The 26,342-nt window shown below is 39.4% G+C and overlaps 1 protein-coding gene across 2 annotated transcripts; it reads right to left on the bottom strand.

The window, feature by feature from the left end:
- Positions 1-673: 673 nt before the first annotated feature.
- On the bottom strand, positions 674-24,464 carry GLO1 (glyoxalase I). Of its 2 annotated transcripts, none has more exons than XM_025862522.2 (6): positions 24,288-24,464; positions 9,834-9,916; positions 6,941-7,081; positions 6,047-6,114; positions 5,280-5,369; positions 674-2,140 (listed from the first exon to the last, which is right to left on the bottom strand). In XM_025862522.2, exons 1-6 carry the CDS (start codon positions 24,369-24,371, stop codon positions 2,052-2,054), a joined length of 555 nt encoding a protein of 184 aa, XP_025718307.1. In that variant the 5' UTR covers positions 24,372-24,464; the 3' UTR covers positions 674-2,051. The 2 variants fall into 2 exon arrangements, with proteins under 2 accessions (XP_025718307.1, XP_073740982.1); XM_073884881.1 differs by lacking the exon at positions 24,288-24,464 and adding an exon at positions 24,025-24,166.
- Between the last annotated feature and the right edge of the window lie 1,878 nt (positions 24,465-26,342).

The raw sequence follows: 26,342 nt of genomic DNA, 5'->3' as shown, positions 1-26,342 counted from the left end.
TTCTTCCCCTCCTGCTTTTTTTTTTTCTTAACATATATTGCATTATTTGTTTCAGAAGTACAGATCTGTGATTCAACAGTCTTGCACAATTCACAGCGTTCACCATAGCACATACCCTCCCCAATGCCTATCACCCAAACGTCCCATCCCTCCTACCCCCCCCAGGTTTAAATATCTATGAATCTAATCACCCTCCCACTTGATAATTCTAGTACCTAACATGTGAACTTGGTCTTCACTGGTTCCCACAACTCACCTTTTGATATTTGGTTTTTCTTCTTTGTACTTTTTCTACCACACTCCTTTATCCCTATTTACTCTTTCCCCTTTTTCCACACTTCCTTATCCATAGAAACTATCTGTTTTGCAGGACAGAATTACAGCTTCCTGGTTCAGAATGAGCCTGCAAGCCCTTTCAAATCATTGCAGGTTTTTGTTTTTTTTAAAAGATTTATCTATTCTAGATAAATAGATGAGTGGGAGGGAGGGGCAGAGGGAGAGAATCCTCAAGCCGACTCCGTGCTGAGTGCGGAGGTGACTCGGGGCTCAATCCAGGACCCAGATCATCAGGACCTGAGCTGAAACCAAGAGTCGGATGCCCAACCGACTGAGCCACCCAGGCGCCCCATTTCAGGCTCTTTTAAAAAGAATATGCTGGACAGTTCACAAATGAAACAGTCTTATTTGAAATTTTATTTTATTTCCATCTGTAAGTACTGCTATTTGTTTGAATTGCTCACATAGTCTGTTCTATCCAAAAAGGAAATGTCAAGTGCTTCTAGCAGTGTAAGCACCGTCGACACAATCTACCCAAAGGTCTTCCGAAAATCTAAATGTTAGGCAAACCACAAACTGGATGTTATTTCTCTGGGCCATGAGATTGTCAAAATCAGTTTGATTTTTTAAAACCCATCAAATATCAATCATGGCAAGGAAGACCATTGAGCTGATTCCTGATAATTATGTTATCACTGAACATCATTTATCCTAAATGATTACTGGCATCAGGAAGACCTTGGGGTAGGGGCTCTTCACGAGTGACACAGGCACGGCTTGCCCAGGAATTAGCAGGTGTCCCCAGAACAGTTGTGTGCTACAGACTTCCTCTGCTGTTCCTTCCCTCTCCGCAGTGCTCAGGCCCTACGTCTGAGAGGACAACGTTCAAACTCGCCAAAAGTTTTCACAGCAGAGGCGAGTGGAGGAGGTCTTGTGAGGTACTCATTTTTGAAGTGCAATCTAAATACTAAAAATGAGAATCAGATCTCGAGTACTTGAGCCTATTTATATTGCCTCAATTCATTAAAGTTATTTTACATGTCTAGTCTGCCTTCTTTCTCACAGGATAGAGGATAGCTGGGAGGATTAAATGAGATACAGTATGTGACAGCCTAGCCCAGTGTCTGTATACCCAGTAAATATTCTTCCCATCCACTGCCGCATCCCCAAATAAAGAGGTTAGTCCTTGAACTTTGAAAGTACTTTGTAAGTAAGAAGAAATTAGTTTTGCTGTCAACATCCTTGTCAGTCTGATTCTGACTTGCTTCTCTTTTGTAAAATAAACACTTTATACTATTTGAAGTATACACGAGGTTTCATTTTTGTTCAGTGTTCTTTACTTTTCATTGGGAAAAGTTATTTCTGAGGAATTGAAACCCCCGAAGGTAACCACAACAAAAACTTGTTAATTTTTTTTTTTTTTTTGAGAATGATGATTCAAAGGCAGACTTGTAGAGAAATCATATTTAGGAGAAAGAAGGCAAATGCAGCCTCTGAAGGGAACTGTTCTAATTATTACCTTAAAAAGTAAAGTTTTTTAACTAAATTCAAGGACCTAAGACAAAGCACTACTTTAAAATCACAATGACTGAACAGTTAGGTGAAAAACATAGCTGAACTAGGAAAGGGGAGTGGACTTCAGAATAATCTTAAATTGGGACAATGATTCTTCAGTCCTAGATGTTTCTGTTATCTGAATGTCCTGAATCACACCATTTCCTTTTTTACTTCCCACAAGGTCTTCACTGAAATTGCAAAGCAGTATTCTCACAGAACTAAATAATAGTTGTCATTTTGTTAGGATTCAAAATTTCAATCCAGTAGCCATCGGGATCTTGGATAAATGCCAGGCCTTTCATTTTACCTGTAAGATGAAATGAATTTCATTATAAAAGAGACTTTTTAAAAATTTAAAATTAATATATATATTAGTATATATATTTTAAAGATTTTATTTATTTGACAGAGACACAGCGAGAGAGGGAACACAAGCAGGGGGAATGGAAGAGGGAGAAGCAGGCTTCCTGCAGAGCAGGGAGCCCGATGCAGGGCTTGATCCCAGGACCCTGGGATCATGACCTGAGCCGAAGGCAGATGCTTAACAACTGAGGCACCCAGGCGCCCCTAAAATTAATATTTTTTATTAATCCAATTGTTAATTTGCATTTTGACAAAGTACATTATTTTGTTTATAATTTTAACTTTAGACAATTCTATTGTCAGTGTTGCCCAAAGGCATGCTTTTCTGAATGACTAACATGTATCTTCTACACATAGCTAGGAACCAGCTCTCCTGAAATAAACTCTGTAACTGGCTGCAGTTATAGGCATCAGATTTTTACTTCACCTTCATGATGCATTTCATGCTACCTGTTGAGTAGTCATAGAGCTTGTCTTTATTTTTTTAAGATTTTATTATTTGAGAGAGAGAGAGAGAGTGTGCAAGCAGGGGGAGGGGCAGAGGGAGAGGGAGAGAATCTCAAGCAGACTCCATGCTAAGCACGGAGCCTGATGCAGGGCTTGATCCCAGGACTCTGAGATCATGACCTGAGGCAAAACCAAGTCAGATGCTTAACTGACTGAGCCACCCAGGCACCCCAAGGCTATCTTACTTTCAACAGGAAAAGAGAATAGGGAGGTGTTCGAGCAGGTAGCATGGCATACCCACACAGCCAAAAGACCCAGAGGCTTGGGTCATAATGAACTCTTCAAACACTATTCTAGGTCACTCAAGCTGTCAGTCAGTCTTTCTCCCAGGAATTCACAACTGGGATTGAGAGGCTAGTAGGTCTAGTAGTAGAGTTGTTTGCTTAAATGGAAAAATGTGACCTCAGCAATCTATTCTGGGACCAAGATGCTAAATTAGTTTGACTCCTATCTCTCTTTGGCTCTTTTCCCCAGGATCAACCCCAGAGGAACATATATGGAAAATGAAAAAAAAAAAAAAAGTGAGAACTGGGGTGATGACTGGGGAAAGGAAGAAGAAGGGATGGGGTGACTGTTTTAACTTGGTCCGTATGGAAATGGGTAGTTTGGGCGTGGACCAGAAGGCAGTCCATCATGGCTGTGGGAGAATAAACAAAAGGGGATTTGTTACTTTGGGTCTTGCTCCTCCCAGTGCCTTGGGCATCAGCTCCTGCCCCCACACTGGGGGGGGTTCACACGACTAGTTCCGATGTCCTCAAGAGTAAATGAGGGCAGTACAGAAGTCTTATGCCTGTGAGGAACTGACAAAAACAGGTGAGAACCAACCGACCTTGCCAGCCTTCACCTTCCACACAATCAGGGTTAGGGAATGAGCATCTCAGAAGGAAGTGTCTCCTACGAAGACTCCTTCTCTCTGAGGGACAGAGGGGACGAAGATGTGACGGAAGAGCTGTTCTGCAGAATGCAAGGTGTTTAACTCTCGTTTTCAGGGGCCCAGGGATCTCTGCCTGACCCATCTTCCTGAGAGCATGGGGGCTGTTAAAGACTGGGATCTAACCTCCCCCCTTTCACACTGCCTGATGCACCAGAATAGTAAGAGTTGCAATGACAACAACTCCTCAAAGTAACAAGAATTTGAGGAACGTAACCATAAAACAAACGGATTATAGATTCAAACAGAAGAACAAAATATTAAACCAACAGACCAAGACCTATTAAAACATGTAAAAGTGATGAATAGTATGAACTATAACCAATATGAAACAAGAACAAGAAAATATTTAAGGAACTGAGCAAAAACTAGGGATCAAAATTATAATAGCTGAAATTAAGAATACAATAGATAACACAAAAGATGACTAACAGAACAGATACATTTGAGGAAAAATTAGCTAATTGGCATGCTAGTGTGAGGAAATCTACAGAGAACAAAGAAATAACAAATATAACAAAAGCTTCCAGAACAAAACAGAAGATAACCTGAATCAGCAGAGTTTTCGATAGCAACACCGGATAGAAAAATAAGACCATGGAATTGTATTTTCAAGATCAAAGGAGAATAAACCTAAGATTTTATATTCAACAAAACTGCCATTCATATACAAAGATATGGGTCTGAGGCATACAAAGTCTCAAAAGTTTTGCCTCACAAAAAACCCTCTGAAAACAGTTTTGGTTGAGATACTTAATAGAAGGACAGAAAAACCCAAAAGATGCTGCAAGAGATACACAGAGAAAAGGACTTTGATATATATATACTAAAGAAAAAAAAAAAAGCCAAGGCCAGGGGGCACCTGGCTGGCTCAGTTAATAGAACATGCAACTCTTGACTCGGGATTGTAAGTTTGAGCCCCAGGTTGGATGTAGAGATAACTTAAAAATAAAAAATAAAATAAAGCCAAGGCCAAAGAAAAAGGAAAAATTAATCAGTAATATCCCGGTCTGGGAGGGTATCTGGATATCAAATCTCTTAATTGAAAAAAAGAAAAGGATTAAAATAAAATGTGAAATGTTTCAAATAAAAATTGAAATAATATGCTGGCAGAAACAGATCTAAGTAGAATAATTATAATACATGTAAATCCAACAAAATCTAGATATATACACTATTTCTAGACATACACCTAAAACATAAGGACATGCAAAGGTTGTAGAAGAATAAATATCAGAGACCAGCCATTTATTAACTAAGGAGATGTGATGCCATTATATTAAAATCAGATAACATAGGCTTTAAGGAACTTATTTTGGGGTGGCTAGATACACCCTGAAATAGTGAAAACCAGTGGCCAGTGAGAGAATATGGTAAGGTCAAAGGGTGGGGAGAGAGCCTAGGTTTTTGATGGCTCTCCAGACTCTGCATCTAGTCCCTTGTCAAGCAGCCCTAACTTGCTGTCTTAAGTTCCCTAAGATACCTGGGTATTTTTCCATTCCTCTGTTTTCCTTATGCTGACTGAAGTGGATTTCTTCAAAGTTACTGCAACCAGAGGGACTGACTACAACAGTAGCCTCCGTGGTTGTTTCGTAAATGTTATGTAACTGAAGAGAAGCCGGGAGAAAGCAAGCAGCAGACTCACCATCGTCAGGTTTCTTCACAAATTTGACTCCCAGCTCTTCAAATCTTTTACAAGCACCATGTACATCAGGAACAGCGATTCCAATGTGACCTTAGGTGGCCACCCCCAAAACAAGGCAGACAGAAGGAAGAAATAATTACTGCAGGGTATCCAAGGGCCACAATTAGCTTCCAAAACTAGTTTATTTCAAAACATTAAGGCACCTGAAAAGTGACTGAATCAAGTAAGTTCAAAACTTGTATTAAAGAACAAGAATCTAAGTCTAACTGGCTGCGTATAATAAGCTAATTAGTAGCTCTGAGTTATAAATTATTTAAAATAAGCCCAATATTGGGCTCATGTATAGTTCAATCAGTTAAGAATAACTACCAAGAAAAAGTAATCATTTACTCATACTTAACAGGTTTGTTGTGGCCACTGACTATATAGCAGCCAATTTAAGCCTGCAATCTTGTCATCTTGATTGAGAGGTTCTAAATCAGGACAGAAGTGTATGCTAGCAGAAATGGGGGGTTATTATCAACCACAGCTTTTTTTTTTTTTAATTAAAAGGTCTACTGGAAATATAATACTGATACTGAAAAGTGAAATCATTGTAAGAGAGTAAATGTAGGGTTTAGATGGATACTATGACATTAACTCCTAAATCAAATTTTTCATGGAAAATTAAAACAGCTATACTCCTAAGAAGTTGATTATTCTTAATAAGTACCCAATGCACAAATCACACAAATCCATGTATACTACATAGGAACAGGCCAACATACCAAATCCTCGAGGGTCTGAGTTGCCACTGTGGTAACTCTGGGTCTCATCATCTTCCGTGCCCCAATTGCTACAAAAGGAGGGAAAAGAGCATTACAAGTGACCTGTAGAACAGATACTCTACAGCAATAATCTCTTTGAAATCTTGGCATGTATGTATGTAACTTCATATACTTGGTTTCATCTTTGCCACTGTAAAATTAAGGTTTCAACTATAGAAAAGGCAAATGCATAAAATATGATTTTAATTAGACTTAAGAAGATAAAACCAGGCATCTGGATAACAATAACGATAATAGTAGCAACTGTCATTTATTGTACTTTATAGAGGATATTTATTTGTTTGAGGATCTCATTAAATCTTCCAAACAGCTCCATGGGCTAAGATTCGAGTCTCCATTTCATGAAGGAGACTGCCACTTAAGGGGGTGACAGAACACGTTCAGGGTCACGGAGTTATCAGAGCCAACCCTCATGTCTAGGTCTGTCTAATTCCAGAGCTGTTCTGAATCAGGGACACACTAAAATCACACACCCTGCAATAAATGCTCTTTTGTTAGTTGTTCCAAAGGACACAGAAACAACATAAAGAATAAAAACAACATTCCTAAAATGCTGGAATTATGAAGACCTTAGTTCTAGTAGTGTCTAAATTCATTAGCTATTGTTTGGAGTTATCTGGCCAATTCTGTCTTACTTATATTCTCTATCCAAAAGATAATGATCTCACTTGCCCCCAACTATGCACCAGAACAGTACCAAAGACCAAAAATCCATCATAAAAGACTCAAGCTGGTACAAATGCAAAGTGATTAGGTAGACAATTAAGCTTGTAAGTAAGGAAAAAAGATTTATAAAAATGTAGACTGTACAGAAAGATAAAAACTGATACTCACTGTGTCAGTTCAAGGGTAGCTTTCCTGGAGAATACCCATGCTACTTTTTCATCTTTATCTTTTGGGATGTCATTTTTTTCCTCATAAGCCAAGAAATACAGTGAGAATTTCATAGTGGGAAAATCTAATTTTTGGAGTAGCCTGAAATTAAACAACAAGCTGTAATCAATTAACAACAGGAAAGGTTGTTTTATTAAAACATATTCATATTAAAATCAACATGACAATATTCAAGTTCTAAGAATATGAGCCTATTTACTAGGAAAAGCAGGGGGAAATTGGTGAAAATATCTCATTGAAAAAACCTATTCAACTGTAAATATCAGTTAAATAAAAAATTTTTACAAAACTTATAATTCTTCAAACATAATGAAATTTAGCTGGAATTATGGTACTTGTTTATAAATGGCAAAAGTATCTTCAGAAGAAAATTCTGTCCATTTTTGGTGAAAAATACAATGCATTACCTTATTGTTCTTTCAGATATATGACATTCAGTTAAATAAAATATCATACTATGCCAAAACTCCTAGGAAAAGAAAGTGAGGATAGACAGATGAATATCCCAGAAGATGTGAATGTCAACGATACAGTGGTTAACCATATGAGATACCACAGAAAGGTTACACAGCATTAAGACTGTGAACAGGTGACTAGATATGGAAAGGTCCTCAGGGCAGTTTTAGCAGCATGGGGCAGCAGAAGGTGGACCACCCTGATGGAGACAAGGGGAGGTGAGCAAGCACGGTTGACCTATATAGACAATGGGTGATAATGGGAAAAAGGGCAAGAATTATGCTAGAATAAAGGTTTCAGCTTGTCTGTAGGTTGAGGGAAAAGAGCCAGTGGAAATGGAGAGACTGAGAAGAGACAAAGAGTGAATGAATTACCAATCCTAAAGTTTTAAAAAAAGATAGTTGAAGAGGTGCCTGGGTGGCTCAGTCAAGCGTCCAACTCTTGATTTCAGCTCAGGTCATGATCTCAGGGTCAGGAGATCGAGCCCTGCATGGGGCTCCACACTGGACATGGAGCCTGCTTAAGATTCTCTCTCTCTCCCTCTCCCTCTGCCCCTCCTCCCCCAAAATAGTTGAAGTCATGCCCTATAAAGTGAATTTAAATTATTTTGCAAAGAGTAGGGTAGAAATGAGGATGGACACAATACGGTTTTATTTAGATTATTGAGGACTAAATGCCAAAGATGACCTTATTCATAATAAGAGACTAGCTGAAGCCTACCTAGCAAATGGAAAGTTTCTCAGCTCTATTTCAGATCTTTTAACTATCACCGCTATGTAATACACCTTGGCCCACTGAGACCAGCACTGACTTACCACAAGTAAGATTTACCCTAACATGTTTATAATAAAGGATCGAACACCTCAAATACTCCAGCCATGAAAACCTATCTCTGCACCTACTAAAGCAGACTGCACAAGCCTTACATGCCAATCTGGTGGGAACTGGAGCAAATGAACCTGTTGTAACATGCTTTTCTCAGCGAGTGTTATCTTTCAGTATAATGTCAGGTTGTACCCTGTTTGGGGGCTCTTGAAAAACAAAGTCAACACTGGAGTCAATCAGATCCCAGTAACTTAATGTCTTTAAACTTTGGTTTCTTCCTTCATCTGTAAAATGGGGAATAAACCTATTTCATGAGCTACTGTGGAGACTGAATGAAAAATATGTAAGGTGCCTGGCAAATACCGAGTGTTCAATGTATTTGTTTTTTGGGTTTTTTTTTTAAGATTTTATTTATTCATTTGAGAGAGAGACACACAGCCAGAGAGGGAACACAAGCAGGGGGAGTGGGAGAGGGAGAAGCAGCCTTCCTGCCGAGCAGGGAGCCCGATGCGGGGCTCGATCCCAGGACCCTGGGATCATGACCTGAGCTGAAGGCAGTCGCTTAACAACTAAGCCACCCAGGTACCCCACAATGTATTTGTTTTCACTCTGTCTTTTAAATATGCTGTAAACATTTGCTAAACTGCTTTTTCTGGAAAAAACTGTAAGAAACTGTTAACAGCAGTTATCTTTGGGGACAAGGACTGGGAAAGGGAGGCGGCCACTTTTTATTTTGTATTTTTCTGAACTGGTCAGATTTTCTAAACAAACATATACTGTATTACTTGAATTTTTCTCTCAATGTCAATGGAGGTTATCCAGGCAGTCAATTTAAAATCACTTAATTTTGGGGCGCCTGGGTGGCTCAGTCGTTGAGCGTCTGCCTTCGGCTCGGGTCAAGATCCCAGGGTCCTGGGATCAAGCCCTACATCGGGCTCCCTGCTCCGCGGGAAGCCTGCTTCTCCCTCTCCCGCTCCCCCTGCTTGTGTTCGCTCTCTCGCTGTGTCTCTCTCTCTCTGTCAAATAAATAAATAAAATCTTAATAAATAAATAAATAAATAAATAAATAAAATCATTTTATTCTTTATGTATCTATCTTGTCAGAAACAAACAAAACCCCCTCATGTTATTCAGGGAAACAAATAAAAAATAAACAAATATGCTTTAAGGATTATAAGATCAGTGGATATCACCTGTTCAGCAAAAGAGAATACACCCTATAAAAAATGAGACAGATGGCCAATTTCAGGTAAACTCATTCATTTTCTAAGTAATACATCTTTATAACTGTATCTTTTCCAAAGTAAAGAAGAGGACATAACATTAAAAGGATTTGAACACATTAAGGATTAAACAGCTCTGAGAGAGAAGGGAGGAAGAGAACACCCAAGTGCTCAGCCAGCGAGCCTTAATCCCAGATGCTGGGCCAAAAGGACTTCTGTGATTTTTGAAGAAAAGTTTAATCCATTTTTTAAATGGATCCGGAAACATTCCCTATATTTGCAAAGCTATGCGTTTAACCATTACAGGCACCAATAAATAGTTTACTTACGTCATTCCAAGAACTCTAGTATAAAAATCCAATGACTTCTTAGGATCCTTAATTCGTAGCATGGTCTGCTGCAACAGAAAATCCTAAGGAGAAACAGTGCCTATTAAACAGATGTGATGTCTGCCACTTGTTAGCAACATTAATTGTGCTTTCTATTGCAGGATATGGTCAGCCTTTGTAACACAATGTTTCAGAAGAAAGCAACTTTGTCCCCTCAGCCTTACCTGGCCCCCACACCTACCACTTACACTGCCTACAGCTGCTGTCTGCCCAAGGATGTTTCCTAGTCACAGGAGCAGGCCCCGGTGTGGGGCAGGCCCAAAGTGCCAGGGAGTTCACACCCTCCAAATGACCCTCAACCAACAGTGGATAAAAAACCTGGCTCCCCTGGCCCTTAGTGGGACAATTCTACAGCATGTTCCACACAGTCTCTCAGAGACTTCCCTGCAGGATTAAAGCCCAGTTGCTCTCAGGGGTAATCCACTTCTACATACTTTTTATTGCCTCCATTCCCCACTCCACAGAACTTTCTCTGACTACCTCCCAAATAAACTACTTACAACCAAATCCTTATATCCAGTCCACTTTTGGATGACCCAAAATGAGATAGTGATGTTACAAATAAAGAATACAACGTACTGTAAAATGTGTTAAATGAATGCATAAATGCCTTTCCAGAACTATTTATTGGTAACCCTAGCAAGAAGTTACTCACAAGATCCTAGACTCTAAATAACTAAAAGGGTAAGAAGTTACCGTCTCTAAAACCATTGTGAAACTGTCCAATTCACAAATCAGGAAACAAAAGGCTTGACTTCACTGAGAAAAAGGTAGACTATTTCAATTCATGGAGTTAAGATTCTTAATGGCACTAGTAATAATACTTTGCCTTCATTCGGTACAGTAACCATGAAGTATTATTATCTACAGGTATTAATGGCCCCATTTTATAGATCACCCAAGGTGATTAAATTGTCCCAGCCTTCTGATTCTAAGTTCAGGTCTCTTTCTACCATAGATGCCTTCCAAACCATGAGTCCATTAACTACATTTATGCTTCCTAACAGATTTTTTTCCTGTTATACCCACAGGTTGACAAAACAGGCCTGAAAATTCTGAACTCTCCCTTTGCAGACACAGACATCTCTCCCCTATAACTCATATCATATAAAATACAAATGTATTTTTACTCATTCAGCATCATTAGGAAGTGTTTTTCTATTTTGTTAATTTTTTTTAAGATTTTATTTATTTATTTATCAGAGAGAGAGAGAGAGAAAGCACAAGCAGGGGAAGCAGCAGGAAGAGGGAGAAGCAGGCTCCCCGCTCAGCAAGGAGCCCGATGCGGGACTCGATCCCAGGACTCTGGGATCATGACCTGAGCCGAAGGCAGACGCTTAACGAACTGCGCCACCCAGGCATCCCTATTTTGTTAAATTTTTAAGTGACCAAAATGAACTCTTAAGCATTAAAATCCTCATTTAAAACAAAACTAGCCTAAGAACTACTTTATCTTAATAAGTAGATCTTAATGAATATAATAATTTGATTCTTCATTCACAGCTTATCATCACATATAAGGCAGTTGGCTTGGAAATTATGTTTCTAGAATGCTTGGATTGCTTTCCTCTGGCAGGTGCTGAACTCCTAAAGGTCTCAGTTTCAGCAAGCAGCTGAAAAAGGGAAAATCAGTTCCTGACATCCAGGTAGTGGCCTGGAGCTCACAACGAGGCCTTGGTTTTCCCCACTGGACAAAACTGGAAAAAAACGTACAAAGTCACTCTGTGATTGCAATGAAGGGAGATCAAAATGCAGCAAAAAAACAATTCCACTTCATATTCTTGTTTAGCACAGATTAAAACAAGACACTGTTTGAACTTTGGTCAGGTAGGTGGAATCTATACACACAGGTTTACCAAATGATTAAAACTATCCGAAAAATATTTACTGTTGCATACACAAAACTTCAGCTATGTACCTATCTGCTTTTAAAAACGTGCGGAATTTACTTATTTTGATGACTTGGGGACATTTCTATAAACATGGATTGTCGTCTTACAATGTAATATAGGAGTTCCTATATTATTTACATTCACTACTACTTGTCCCTGTATTGAGATGGTCCCTGGAACTCCTGTTTTTATTTTACTCTTTTAATGAGTTTTTTTGTCCCCTCACTCACCATTAAGCTATTAGTTGTCAATTCTATCAGCACAAAACTGTCCTTTTTTGGACACAAGAAAGCTAATTTCCCTAAATTCTTTGACTCTACACTTCTCACCACCTCTGCTAGCACCCTGATCCCAGCTACCCCACCTCCCACCCAGTCTGGTTGGTACGCCTCTCTCACCTTGTCCCTTACAATCTATTCTTGGGGAAATCTTTTAAAGTTATTTCAGATCACTCTTCTGCTCAAAAACCCTGGAAGGCTCCCCATTTCACTCAGAGTCAAAGCCGAAGTCCCTACAATGGCCCTCTATGGTTGGCCCCCATTAGCTCGCTCACCCCTCCTCTCGCCTACTCACTCAGCTCCACTGCAGTCTTCAGCAATTCACTAAGGGCCTCTGCTAGAAGGCTCTTTGCCCAGAGCCACTTTTTTTCTTTTTAATCTTTATTTAGAAGTAGGCTCCACACCCAATGTGAGGCTTGAACTCATGACCCTGAGATCAAGAGTTGCAGGCTCTACCGACTGAGCCAGCCAGGCGCCCCTCCCCAAGAGCCACTTCTAAACTTTTTAACTTTGCTCAAATGTCATCTTCCCAATGAGGCCTTCACTAACCACCATAACTCTTCACTTACCCCTTTTCTTCATTTTCTTTTTCCATAGTACTTGTCACCTTTCAATATGCTATTTACTGTATTTATCTTTCATTATTTTTCTTTCCCTATTAGCATATAAACTCCATTAGGACAGGGGTGTTTGTTTTGTTTACTGATGCACCTCAGAACAGAATCTGGCACAGAGTAGATACCCAATGAATATTTGTTGAATGAGTAAATGAACTTTCACTATGATTTTTCTTTCCAATCAAGCTGCATTCAACATTACTGCAAAAAAAAAAAAATCATTAAACTTACATAATAACTGCATGCCAGACACTGCTCCAAATGATTTACAGAAATCAACTCGTACATTCTTCACAACAACCCTATGAGATATGTATCATTACCACCCCCATTTTACTGCTGAGAGAGTGTAAGAGAAAAAGCAGTTTGGTTCCAAAGTCCTTGCTTTCAACCACCTTGGCTAAACTGCCTCTAACAATGAAGAAATAGATAAATAATGACACAGGCATAATAGAGTATTTTGAATACATTTAAAATGCTGCTTTAGAGGTATATTAAATGGCAGGGGGCATTCACATGGTATATTAAGTTTAAAAAGATATATATGTATGGTTTATTTAATATGCTATTCAGATTAATTACATCTTAAAAGTAATGCTAAGCCTTTAATTTTATTATCTACAATAACATAGCTACATACTAAAACTACATATATATAAATGAATATTAAAATGAACCTTTAAAAGTCTATACATAGTGGGGCACCTGGGTGGCTCAGTCTGTTAAGCATCTGACTTCGGCTCAGGTCATGATCCCAGAGTCCTGGGATCGAGCCCCGCATCGGGCTCCCTGCTCAGTGGGGAGTCTGCTTCTCCCTCCCCCTCTGCTGCTCCCCCTGCTTGTGCTCTCTGTCAAAGAAATAAATAAAATCTTTAAAAAAAAGCCTATACATAGTTAACAATACTGTATTGTATGTATACTTGAGAGTTAAAAGAGCAGATTTTTTAAGACAGCAGAACCTAAAAGCTGTCAGCACATACACATAAAAAAGTAACTATGTAAGGTGATCAACACATTTACTAACCTTAGTGTGGTAGTCATTTTGCAGTATATGTGTAACAAATCAACACGTTGTACACCCTAAACTTATACATTGTTATGTGTTGATTATATCTCAATAAAGCTGGAAAAATAGTTTAAAAAAAAAAAGAAAAAATTGGGGCGCCTGGGTGGCTCAGTCATTAAGCGTCTGCCTTCAGCTCATGTCATGATCCCAGGGTCCTGGGATTGAGCCCCACATCGGGCTCCCTGCTCTGTGGGAAGCCTGCTTCTCCCTCTCCCACTCCCCCTGCTTGTGTTCCCTCTCTCGCTGTGTCTCTGTCAAATAAATAAATAAAATCTTTAAAAAGAGAGAAAAAAATGGAAAATACAGCACTGTTCCAACTGAGAAGACTCAATATAATAAACACATTATTTCCAAGTAAATGTATAGATGAAATACACACTCTAGGGGCGCCTGGGTGGCTCAGTCGGTTAAGCGTCTGCCTTCAGCTCAGGTCATGATCCCAGCGTCCTGGAATGGAGCCCCATGTCAAGCCCCATGTCGGGCTCCCTGCTCAGCGGGGAGTCTGCTTCTCCCTCTGCTGCTCCCCCTGCTTGTGCGCACACTTGTGCTCGCTCTGTCAATAAATAAAATCTTTAAAAAAAAATAGACTCTAATCCTATTTTTAACCTTAAAATAAGTCTATACCTGGCAAAAAAAATTAAAGGTATATTCGATATTAGTGGATTTATTCATAAAAAAACAGGTTTATAAATCCTTTGCTACAAAAATGTTATTTGGATATAAAGAAACAAGCAGGGCTTGCTTTTTATAAAATGCTCAAGTTATTCTATGCTAATAGTTTGCTTTTTATCACCAACATATTCTGTCAACTCTCTGTACTTCTGGTAAACACCTGAAAGATCCTTCCTCAAAAACCCCTAAAAATGACTATTTATTGCTATGGTTCTAAAATATTGTTTAAAATAAATATATCTTGTGTTTAAAAAAGTAGGACTTACATTCATGTCCTATCTCATCAGACAATTCTTAACTTTGTCTTTCCCTTATCATGCTTTAAATTTAGACAATGAAAGCTGTCTTTTATGCCTAAAACTATCTTTGGGTTTTCTGGGATGGCTACTAGGTAACAAAGATTTGCTCCTTTGCTTTATAAAAAGAGTAATATAAATAATCAGGCTTTAGGAGAGCATTGTCCAAATTTAATTAGCTCAAAACTACTTTGATAAAACTTTAATGGTACACTCAAGGATGTTTCTAGTGCACATCCTACGTGTCTGCAATATCATCCTGACAAAATTATAAAGGTGGGACAGGGATGTGAACCAAAGGGTCAAGGTCCCTTTGAGCACCTCTAAATGGATTTTTTGGTGTTAAGATGAGACTTGGGTAAATTTTTTTTTTTTTAACCTATGGATGTTCTGTTGCTCCAGCACAATTTGTTGAAAAGCCTATCCTTTCTCCATTGAACTGCGTTCACATCTTTGCTGAAAATCTGTAGGGCATATTAGTGTGGGTCTATTTCTGGGTTCTCTATTCTGTTCCACCAACCTGTGTCTTCTCTGCCGATCCCACAAACTAGTGACTACTGTAGCTATATAGTAAGTCTTAAAATCAGAGAGACTGATTGATTCCTTCCACTTCATTCTTTTCAAAATTTCATTATTCTAGCTTATGTGCCTTTCACAGAAGTTTTAGAATAATTTTACCTACCGAAAAAAAAGTTCGTGTTAAACATGTATATCAATTTGTGGAGGACTGACATTTTTACTATGCTGAGTCTTCTAATGATGAACATAGTATGTTTCTCTATTATTTAAATCTTTATCAGTACTGTGTAATTTTCAGCATATAAGTCCTATATATGGTGGATTTATACCTAAGAAATTTTGTTAAGCAATTTTATTTTTAATCTTGGTGCTCATGTGTTTTCTGCTAGTATACAGAAATAGAATTGATTTTTATATGTTTATCTTCTGTCCTGTGACATCAATGAAAGCACTTATTAGTCCTAGAAGAGTTTTTTGTAGATTCCTTAGGATTTTCTATGTACAATCATGTCCTCTGCAAATAGGGACAGCTTTATTTCTTCCTTCCAATCTGTATGACTGTTAATTCCTTTTCTTACCTTACTGCCCTGGCTTCTAGCACTATATTCAGTAAGAATGGTAAGAACAAACATCCTTGTCATGTTCCCCCAAATTAGGGCAGAAGCACCATCATTAAGTAAAACATAAATTTTTTTATAGGTGATCTTTATCAAGTTGAATAGTTCCCCTCCATTCCTATTTTTTTTCCTGGAAAAAAAACTTTAAACATGGATGGTGAATTTTGTCAAATGCCTTTTTTGCATCAATTAACATGATCATGGGATTTTTCTTCTTTAGCCTCCAATATAATGGATTACTTTGATTGATTTTTGGATACTGAACCAGCTTTGCATACCTGGAATAAACCCTTAATTATGATTTTTTTTTATATATTGCTAGATTATATGTGCTAATATTTTGTCAAGGATTTTTACCTCTATATTCATGAGGGATATTAGTAATTTTCTTTTTTTGTGCTGTCTTTATCTGTTTTTTGGTATTGGAGTAATACTAGCTTTATAAAATGAATCAGGTAGAGAACAAACAGGGTTGATGGAGGGAGGTGGGTGGGGGGGTGGGCTAAATGGGTGATGGTTATTAAGGACAGCACTTGTTATGATGAGCACTGGGTGTTATATGCAAGTGATGAATAACTAAATCCTACTCCTAAAAACAATATTACACGTATGTTAACTAGAATTTAAATTAAAATTTGAAAAACGTACAAAAAATAAAAAAAAAATGAATCAGGAAGTGTTCCCTCCTCTTCAACTTTTACAGGGATTGTATAGAATTGATGTTAATTTTTCTTTAATTTTTGGAAGAATTCTCCAGTGAAATCATTTGGGCCTCGAGATATCTTTTTTGGAAAGTTCTTAATTATGAATTCAATTTCCTCATGTTACAGAGCTATCACATTATTTCATATGGGTAAAAGTTATGGTGGTTTGTGTTTTTTCAAGGAATTGGTCCACTTCATGTAAATTGTCAAATTTACATGTACAGAGTTGTTCTTAATATTCCCTTATTATCTTTCTGATGTCTGCAGTCTGTAGTGGTATCCCCTATTTAATTCCTAATATTGTAACTGTGTCCTCTCTTTTATTTTGTCAGTGTTACTACAAGTTTATCAATTCTATTGGCTTTTTTTCCCTCAAAGAACCAGTTTTGTTTCACTGATTTTCTCTATTTTGTTTTTAATCTCAACGATTTCTGCTTTTTATTATTTCCTTCCTTCTGCTTCTTTTGGGTTATTTTGCTCTTCTTCTAGGTTCTTGAGGAGGGAACTCGAATTATTGATTTGAGAGACTTTTTTCTAATGTATGCATTTAGTAATATAAATTTCCCTCTTAGAACTGTCTTAACTGAGATTCCTTTCTCATTTTCATTCAATCTATTTTTTTTTTTTAATTTCCCTTGAGACCTCCTCTTGATCCACGAATTATTTAGAAGAGTGTTATTTAGTTTCCAAGTGTTTGGAGATTTTCTTGTTATGTTTCTGCAGATTTCTAGTTTGATTCTATTGTGGTCAAAAAATACACTCTATATTATTTCAATATTAAATTTGTTGAAGTTGGTTTTGGGGTCCGTGACATGGTCTGTCTTGGTATATATTCTATGGGCACTTGTAAACAAAAATGTATTGTTATTGGGTGGGGCGTTCTTTAAAGGTTGATCAGATCTTGTTCACTGATGGTGTTGCAGAATTTGTCTATATCCTTGCTAATTTTCTGTCTAGTACTATCAATTGTTGAGAGAGGAGTATTGAAATCTCTAACTACAAATGTGAATTTTTCTATTTCTCCTTTCCATTAAATCAGTTTTTGCTTCATATTTTTTTGCACCTGTTTTTTAGTGCACACACATTTAGGATTGCTGTGTCTTCTTGGTCAACTGATCCTTTTATCATTATATAAATATACTTCTACCTATGACAATTTTCTTTGCTCTGGAGTCTACTTTATTTGGTATGAATATAGCCATTCTTGCTTTCTTTTGATTAATAATCTTATTCCATCCCTTTAACTTGCCTCTATTATTATATTTGAAGTGAGTTTCACGCAGACAGCATATATTTGAAGCATGTTTTCATTTTCTTTTATTTCAGTTATACTGAGATATAACTGACATATAGCACTGGATAAGTTTAAAGTATACAGCCTAATGACTTGATTCATATATGTTGTGAAATGATTACCACAATGTTTTGTTAATTATCTCATACATAGGTAAGTTGGGGCATGTTTTTAAATCCACCCTGCTAATCTCTAATTGGTGTATTTATACCTAATGTAATTATTGCAATACTAGGGCTTAAGTTGGCTATTTTATTTACTTTTGTTTTGTTTTCTGTCAACTTTTTCTTTGCCTTCCTGTGGGTTACTGGGACATTTTTTTATAATTTCATTTTGATTTATCCGTAGCGTTTCTTCATGTACTCTTTGTATAGCTTTTTCTAGGCGTTCTCTAGGTTGCTCTAGGCATTCAATGATACATGTCATCACAGTCACTTGGTGTCGTTTTATCAATTTGAGTGAAGTACAGAAACCTCTTTACCCTCTCCCATTTATAATTGTCTTAAGATATTTCCACTGCTGGGCTGGGGTAGAATTTCAGGTTCCCCATGTTTCTCCATTAATACAGCAAGTGGGAAAAGCCGGTTATTGTCTGTTGAGATGAAAGTCGTGGCCTCCTATTCAACCTTCTCTGATCCCACCCTGGCAGGGGGAGGGTGGACCCCTCACTGCAACCTGTTCAGCGAAGACTTGGTTCCCCACCCAGCCTTTGTTGGCATAGGCAGGGATGAAGCCACAGTTTTTTCTGTGGTGTTTGGTTGTAGTAGAGCTGTTATTGTCTAAAAGTTTCCTGCCTTATCAGGAAATACTGCCTATTTCCGGGTCCTGTGAATGGACAGCAGGTTTTCACTGGGTTTGGTTTGATTTTGTCTGCACCCATTGACATTTCTATAGCTCCGAGTTTGGGCTAAATGAGGCAAAAAAAAAACTCAGGAAGCTCGCCACCATGTTGCTTCTAGGGTCTCAAGGCCCCTAGCTAGTCTGCTTCTTCTCTCCACCTTTAGTTGTCTTCCTATGTTTATTTTATATAAAATGTCCAGAGTGTTTAGCTGTACCTAGCAGGAGGAATAGGGAAAAGTATGTGCACTCCACGTTCCCAGAAAAAGTCTCCAAATGGATTGTATACAATTGCCCCAACAATGGGGTATGTTTGGTCACCATATGTCTCTTTCTAATGATGAAGACACTCATTTCTCCAGAACCGTTGCCAAGGAGCTAAGATATTCCATCTTACTCAAAATCAAGATCAGGATCTCCATGGCCTCTATCACCTTCAGTCCTCAGACAAGACAAGTCTCAAACTTGCATTAGCTAAATTTTCAGAAATGTTAAGATTTCTTTGGCCTAAAGCGTGTGTTTTGGCCTTAATAACAGTGAGGCCAACTCCCCTTGGAGCCCATCTACTCTTTTTCCCAGTGAATTTTCAAAAGTGTTCCATCACCCCCAGCAGAGAGTCTTCAACTCATCATTCAGACTCACAGGACAACCACAGGCTGAAAGGGTTTCAATCAGAAAAAGTTTGCCACCTGAGCAGGGCTAGGTTTCCCTCTTCAGCAGGAGTACTTAAAGAAGTCTGTACAGCTTAGGTACAGGGAGAAGATCTGCACTGGGTAGGAGCAGGACTGACCCTGGTGTAGAAGCCCTATGTACCAAGGAACCAGTAACTCTAGTAGCAATTCCACGGGCACAGCTTCCAGGATCTCCACAAAGGGCAGTTGTAAGAGCCACTACATTCAGGAGAGCCCAAAGCCATGACTTCCTATTAGGTATTGATAATTCTCCCTCTCCAGATGCAATTTACCAATCAAGTTATTTGTAATATAAGCAATATTGCTAAGCAACAAACACTATTTTTGTTTCTTGGGAAACAGCTAGAGTTAACCAAATGTCACATTCTCATCAAAGGGTTCAGGGCTTAACTCTTCACCCCTAGGTATCATATCTCCTATAAGACAAAAACGGATCAAGTTTTGTTTTTTCCAGACTTTTTAAAGTCACAATCACCTTCAGTGAAAGACCCTTTTGGAAATACAAGCATATCTGAGGAGAACAAAATTGTTTTCTATGTAACAGCTGAAGCGCACGGTTGATGTAGAAGATGGTTTGATATATTTTTTTCTTCACTATCTTCCTCCTTCCAGTGTTATTTGCCTGACTCAACCTATGTCAGAATGTGATAAATTGTTCCTGAAAATAATTCAGCCACTCCCTTTACATTTATTCTATCTTATCTAAATTGGTTTCATGTGGTTCTTTCCTTCCCCCTCTATAACTCAACAGCCAAAGACGTACTTCAAGTATATTCACCCTATGGATAAAGGCGGCAGAAATAGGAGACACAAAGGAAATTTTTTTAAATTAAAAATTACCTGTGATATTAGGAAACACACCTGACAGACTACTCTTAAAACAGATAATAGAAACAGGAAAATCCTAGAAGCCCTCAGGATCACGAGGCCTTTAAAATCTCATGCAGAGGGAGAGAAAACACACAAGTATGAGAGAAATAATTCTTCAGAGGCAATATCGTTCAAATGCTGGCTCTATCATTACCTTGAGTAAATCATTACTTTTCTTGAACCTTAGTTTTCACATCTTTAGAATGGGAATAATTATAGTTCTCAGCTCTGTAGAGCTGCGTTGGAAAGTATATGGGATAATGCATGAAAGTGCTTCGCATAGTGTCTCTAGAGTCCCTTGTCAGGCCAAGTCAGACACCCGGAGTCGTCCTAGATTTCTCCCTCCCCACTTCTCTGGAATCCAGTCCAAATGTCCTATCAACCTGACTGCTTAAATCCCTCTGGAATCTTGCTCCTTGTCTTTCTAATGAGCACTATCTTGCTCATGTCCTCACTACTCCCTCCCTGGATGCCTGTCCTTGCCTCCCTGGTTTCTGCTTCTTGCACGCTTACCCAGATGCAAGCCACTGACCTTCCCATAAAGTACCAGAGTGATCTTTCTATAGTGAAAATTTCTGGATTAAAAAAAAAAAAAACATTCCTTCAGGGGTGATTGGTACCTCAATAGGTTAAGCATCCGATCCGACTCTTGGTTTTGGCTCAGGTCATGATCTCAGGGTTGTGAGACTTCACACTCAGGGAGTCTGCTTGGGATTCTCTCCCTCTCCCTGTCCCTCTGCCCTCCCCCCACCTTGCACACACTCTCTCAAATAAATAAATAAAATAAAAATAATTCCTTCAGTGATGCCTCACAGCTTTTAAAAGAAAGTCCCAAAAGCAAGCACATAGGGTTATTGCATACTTCTCCAACTTCATCATTTGTTAGCACTCCCCTAAACTGGTCATTCTGAATGTTTTTGGTATACCTTTATCAGTTAAAAAAGAGAGCATGCACCCCCTATAAATATGTATTTATTTTAATTATATACATGTACAAATATACTAATAATATATATATTATAAAATATATTTACCAAATAGAAATTTTACAGAGTGAGAAAAACAAACATAATGGGATGAGGGGTGCTCATATTCTCTTTGAGCATCCTGATGAGTCTTGCATACCTTCCCCTCAACTCCCACTGCCTACAACTTCAGTCTCATATTATCTGTTAATTCCTGCATCAGTTCTCCGATGTCATATGCTTTTTATACTTACTAGGATTCTCTCTGCCTAGAACAGTCATTCATCCATCTGGCCATTCTCCTTCCTTCCTCCTTTCCATTCTCTCTTCCACCTACCCCTACACCCAATTCTACCTAGCTACTTCCTTTGTATTTGGTAAAACTCAGCTTAAGTGTCACCAACACTCAAAGTTTTCCCTGACCCTATCACCTACCACTCAGATGGGACAGGATTCCAAATTATTAAAGGACCCTGACAGAGACTGTAAAAAAAATTAATTTCAGGAGATTATCACTTGGGAAAATAAGTATTTGGCCTCATGAAGACAGATGGCCAAAAATACTACCCAGGATGTCATGTGGCTGTACATTCCTTGGCCTGCCCTTCATGACAAAGATGCAGATGATCAACAGGCAAGTTGACTTTCTACCACCACTACCCTCTCCTTTCCAAACCAGGCCCCCACCACTTATTTCATCTTCTGGAAGAACCTTTCAGGTGTCCTCATCACCTCCAGACCTGGATCCCTCCAATCTACTCTACAAAATGCTTTGAAACGCTGAATGATTCCCTATTACTTATTTAAATCCAGCTTCCTTAGATGTGACATTCAAAGCTCTCTCCGTGAGAGTGAGGCTCCAACCTTGCATTCTAGCCTTTTCCACCACAGCTCCACTGCTTAGATAACCTGAACTTCAACCAAAAACATGTAACTCACGTCTCCAGAACATGCCTGCACTGCATCTTTCTGCCATCTCACAATATTTTTGCTCAGATCTTTCCTCCACCTAGAATGCCCCCCCGCCACGTAACTCTGTCTCCTAGATGATTTTGGAACCCCATCCATCTTTCAAGACCTAGGCCCACCCCCACCTTCTGGTTGATGTACTCCCTGATCCCCAGAGTTGAACTGTATCACTTTTCATAGTTTAGAGAAAAATAATACATTTTATCCTCCTTGCAGCTCTCTTTATATTGCTTTTACAAACACAGCCCCAGTGCCCTTAAGATCACTACAGCCAACAACAGATCTGGGGATTCAAGTGTAGGTCTTCAGACATCAAATACCCCATGTATATACCATACCACAGATGCTACCTTCCAAAATTTCTACCTCTTATGCTCCCAGAGTGCTCTATAATTTCAACAGCACATTAATCCCAGCTCTGTCCAATGTTAGGGTTGGTCCTTTTGGTGAAGAGACCTCATCTAGTTCATCCCAGTATCCCCCAAATGTACCATGCTCTGTATATATAGCAGGTGATCAGCCATAAGGCTGAATTTAATTCACTTAAGTCTTTTTACTCTCCTTCATGTCAAGTTCCAAAATTGCTGAAGTCAGCACTCCAGAAGCAGAATAAGGGTGGAGGTTGAGAGCGTGGGAACCTCTCTGGACAAGTTACTCAATACTTCTATGCTGGAGTCTCCTTATTTGTAAAATAGAGATGGTAATTATGCCTTCTTCATAGGGTTGTCGTGAGGATTAAATTAAGTAATGTACTTCAAACAACAACCCAGGGCCTGGCACACTGGCGGTATACCAGCTGCTACTGCATATCCATTTTATGTCCCCCACATGGTACTGCAGGGCCAAAACTTATTGATTTCATGAAGTAATTACTCCACATAACCAAGAGAAATTTCAATGATGTGTAGTGTAAATTAAAAATGCTAGAATATGTATTTAACAAATTTTATAAAGATATCTCTGAAATCTTTTTTAAATAGCCCAGTACATAAAGCCCCAGTTATCTAGGAAATTAATTTATACTGAATGACTCAGTTTACATTATGTGAAATAACTAGGTATTTATACTACATAATAATAATACTATTAGAAGGTATACAAGTGAAATGAGTGTAGGAGGAAATATATTTCGTTCTTTCTTTCTTTCTTCCCCCTTAACTTCGCAGTGACTACTGTTTTTCCTAAGCTAAGTACTCGGTGCTAGTCAAAGGCTTTAGCAATCAGAGATGTCTGACTCTTCACCCTGAAGCAGGGGGCAAACTCATCCACACATATTCAATCTTCAAGGAATTTAGAAATTGCCCAATCTAATGAAAAAATTACAAAGACGTTTACTGACACTGACAGTACACTGGAATAAACCCCCCAAGCGGCTGCTGTGTCAAATCTTGCCAGCGTGGAGGCACCACACCTGAATGAGTTACACTGACTCAGTGCAGACATGTTAAGTGAGCTGGAGGGATGCAACAGGACATTCCTCTTACTGGGTCTCAGCTGCGATGAGAAGGTCGTTCCAAGATTCCCTTTGGATCTAAACTTCCCGATTACTGTCATCTCTCCTGCGGGCCACCAAGCACATGGAGGGCAGAAGTGTAGCCGTGAGCAACCATAGAAACCAAGCAAAAGCGAACTTTGGGGCGCAGTTAAACTCGGAGAGATCCGATTAGTTTGGAGGAGTTAAGCCGGCAGCCAGAGTAGGCTAGGAGGGGCCGGCATGGAGAGAGACTTCGACCCTGAACTGGGAGTTCTGAAGCTGCTCTCACCCGCCATAACTATTGACCCCGGCAACACGCACACCACAGACAAGGGATCTGATTCGGGGTTGGCCGTGGCTTCCACTTACCGTCCCAAAATAAACAAGTTAATGCAAGCAGGGTCCCCGTCTCCGAGGAAATGGATCCTCTCACGATCCCCTACTGGACACCACTAGCCCTTCACCCGGCCCACTCTGGTCAGCCCCAAGCGGCTGGAGCTGCAGCGGCGGCCGGATGGGGTTCGAACCCAGCCCAAGCCGGGCCTGGCTGAGCCCGGGGATGTGCTCCCCACAGGGGCCCCAGTTGCGCCCTGCGGGGCCGCTACTCAGGAGAAGTAGGTTTCTGCGCCCACCTTAGTGCTGGGATCCGGGTCGGAGCAGCAACCGAGGGCAGCCTCGTCGGTGAGGCCGCTGGATGCGGGCTGTGGTTCTGCCATGGCCGCACTGTTGTTTCACAGGCTACAGTACGGAGAACACCGCAACCACCCACACTCCTCCCCGCCCGGGTGCTGCCTTTAACTCGCGACGCCGCGAGGGCGCCGCGGGGAGGGCGGCCGCTGATCTCGAGCCAATCGCTGCGCGGAGAGCAAGTTGATTCTCTGCTGATTGGGTCCCAATGAGTCAGCGACTCCGGCCGCAGGACTCTGTGCCCCAAGACTACAACTCCCAAGGTACCTTGTACTTGGGGGGGTGGAGACACAAAAAAATCTTGCTGAATGGAAAGCGTGATTTGTCTGTATTGCTTGTTGACCTAATTTTGTTTCTATTTAACTATTAAAGTTCGGGAAGCACCCATACCTCTCTGCTGCAACTTGGTAGTAAACTGGAACCTGATAGAAAGAGGATTGGGAGCTATCCTTTTTAAAGTGTAAGGATCCAAAAGTATTTTCTCAGTTTAATCGGTACAGGATATTCAAAACAACTCTGACTTAGTAAAAAATCCAGGTTCCAGTTTTGCTTCTACTATTTATTCGCTATAGAAGCATGGAGTAATTACTGACCCCTCTCTGAGCTTCCTTGCAGGATTTTGGTCAAGTTCAGGTGAGATTTAAGTCACGGTTTCACTACTTATGTTTTACATTAATTTTGCTAAGGCACATATTTTAATTGTGTTCCTTGGAACACTTAGTTATCACTGTTCTTTGATGACTGACACATAGTACATGCTCCATACATATTTCCTATTGTTAGAAGACGAAATGATCATAATTGGTGTAAACATGATTTAGAAAAGGGCTTTATGTTAATAAATTAATGAGGAATGAGATTTGACAAAGAGTTTTTAAGTGAATGGCAGGGTCTGTGTAAATTAGCAAAAAGACAGATGCATGTCACGAATTTTAGTTGCAAGAAGCTGGGCAAAATGGGAATTTATCTGGCTCACCTACTCAAACTGAAGCAGGACAGTGATGCATCTGGCACCAAGCATCTGGTACCAAACATCTAGCACCAGGCACCTGGCCACCACCAAGATGTCTCCATCTCTCATCTCAGTTTCTTTCTTCATCTCGACTTCATTTTGTCAGACATATTTATTTCACCAGTCTAGAAACTTGGAGATCTCAGCCTCTCAGCCTCTTACCTGAGAGAGAGGGACCACTTCCCTGAATCCCAGTTTGATAAAATCCAAGGAGGTGCTGTGATTGGCCTAGACTAGGACCTGTGCTTATTCTTGTGCTCAGGGCACTGTGATTGGCAGCCAGGGTTAGAAACAGCTGGTTGAAGTGGGAGAAGCAGCAGCTCCCCAAAAGAAGACGGATGCTGTTCTTATAAGAAGAGAGTACGCAGTGTAGTGGACCCACAGAACTTCAACATGGAAATAGACCTTAAAACTGCTAACCCAGGAACTGAGGCAACACAAACCCTACGTACACTGTGCATTACCATTAAATTTTTCCATTGGAAGCCCAGACAGAAGAAATTTGTCCGAGATATTTTACTGAAAAGGCATCCTAAACAGTTCTTTTACTCTAAGCCTCTGGTGAACTTCCCACAATATATGAGAGATAAACCATATGAGTGTATGGGAAGACTCAATATCATAAAATATTGATTTGTAAATGAATCTATTAATGTAATGTAATTTTAATAAAAGTGTTGATGGGTTTTTCATTGAACTGAATAAGCTGGTTCTAGAATCTATGTTTATTTATTATTTATGTTTATTTATTATTATTATTTATTTATTTAAAGATTTTTTTAAAGATTTTTATTTATTTATCAGAGAGAGAGAGAGAACACACAAGCAGGAGGGAGGGGCAGAGGGAGAAGCAGACTCCCCACTGATCAGGGAGCCTGATGTGGGGCTTGATTCCAGGACCCTGGGATCATGACCTGAGCCGAAGGCAGAGACTTAACTGAGCCACCCATGCATCCCTAGATTCTATTTTTAGATCCCCAACTAGGCA

Source organism: Callorhinus ursinus, unplaced genomic scaffold (genome assembly GCF_003265705.2).
Source record: "Callorhinus ursinus isolate GAN/ISIS: 27379988/994484 unplaced genomic scaffold, GSC_fseal_2.0 scaffold59, whole genome shotgun sequence".
Lineage (NCBI taxonomy): Eukaryota > Metazoa > Chordata > Mammalia > Carnivora > Otariidae > Callorhinus > Callorhinus ursinus.
The sequence above is the reverse complement of the archived record's forward strand: the minus strand, read 5'-3'. Positions and strand labels throughout refer to the sequence as shown.

Excerpts from the sequence above, each read along its gene's own strand:
- GLO1 (XM_025862522.2), bottom strand. The coding sequence starts at position 24,371 with ATGGCAGAACCACAGCCCGCATCCAGCGGCCTCACCGACGAGGCTGCC. Across the intron at positions 9,917-24,287 it reads ACCCGGATCCCAGCACTAAG|GATTTTCTGTTGCAGCAGAC; the intron begins GTGGGCGCAGAA and ends GTTTCTCCTTAG. Across the intron at positions 2,141-5,279 it reads TGTGAAGAAACCTGACGATG|GTAAAATGAAAGGCCTGGCA; the intron begins GTGAGTCTGCTG and ends TTCATCTTACAG.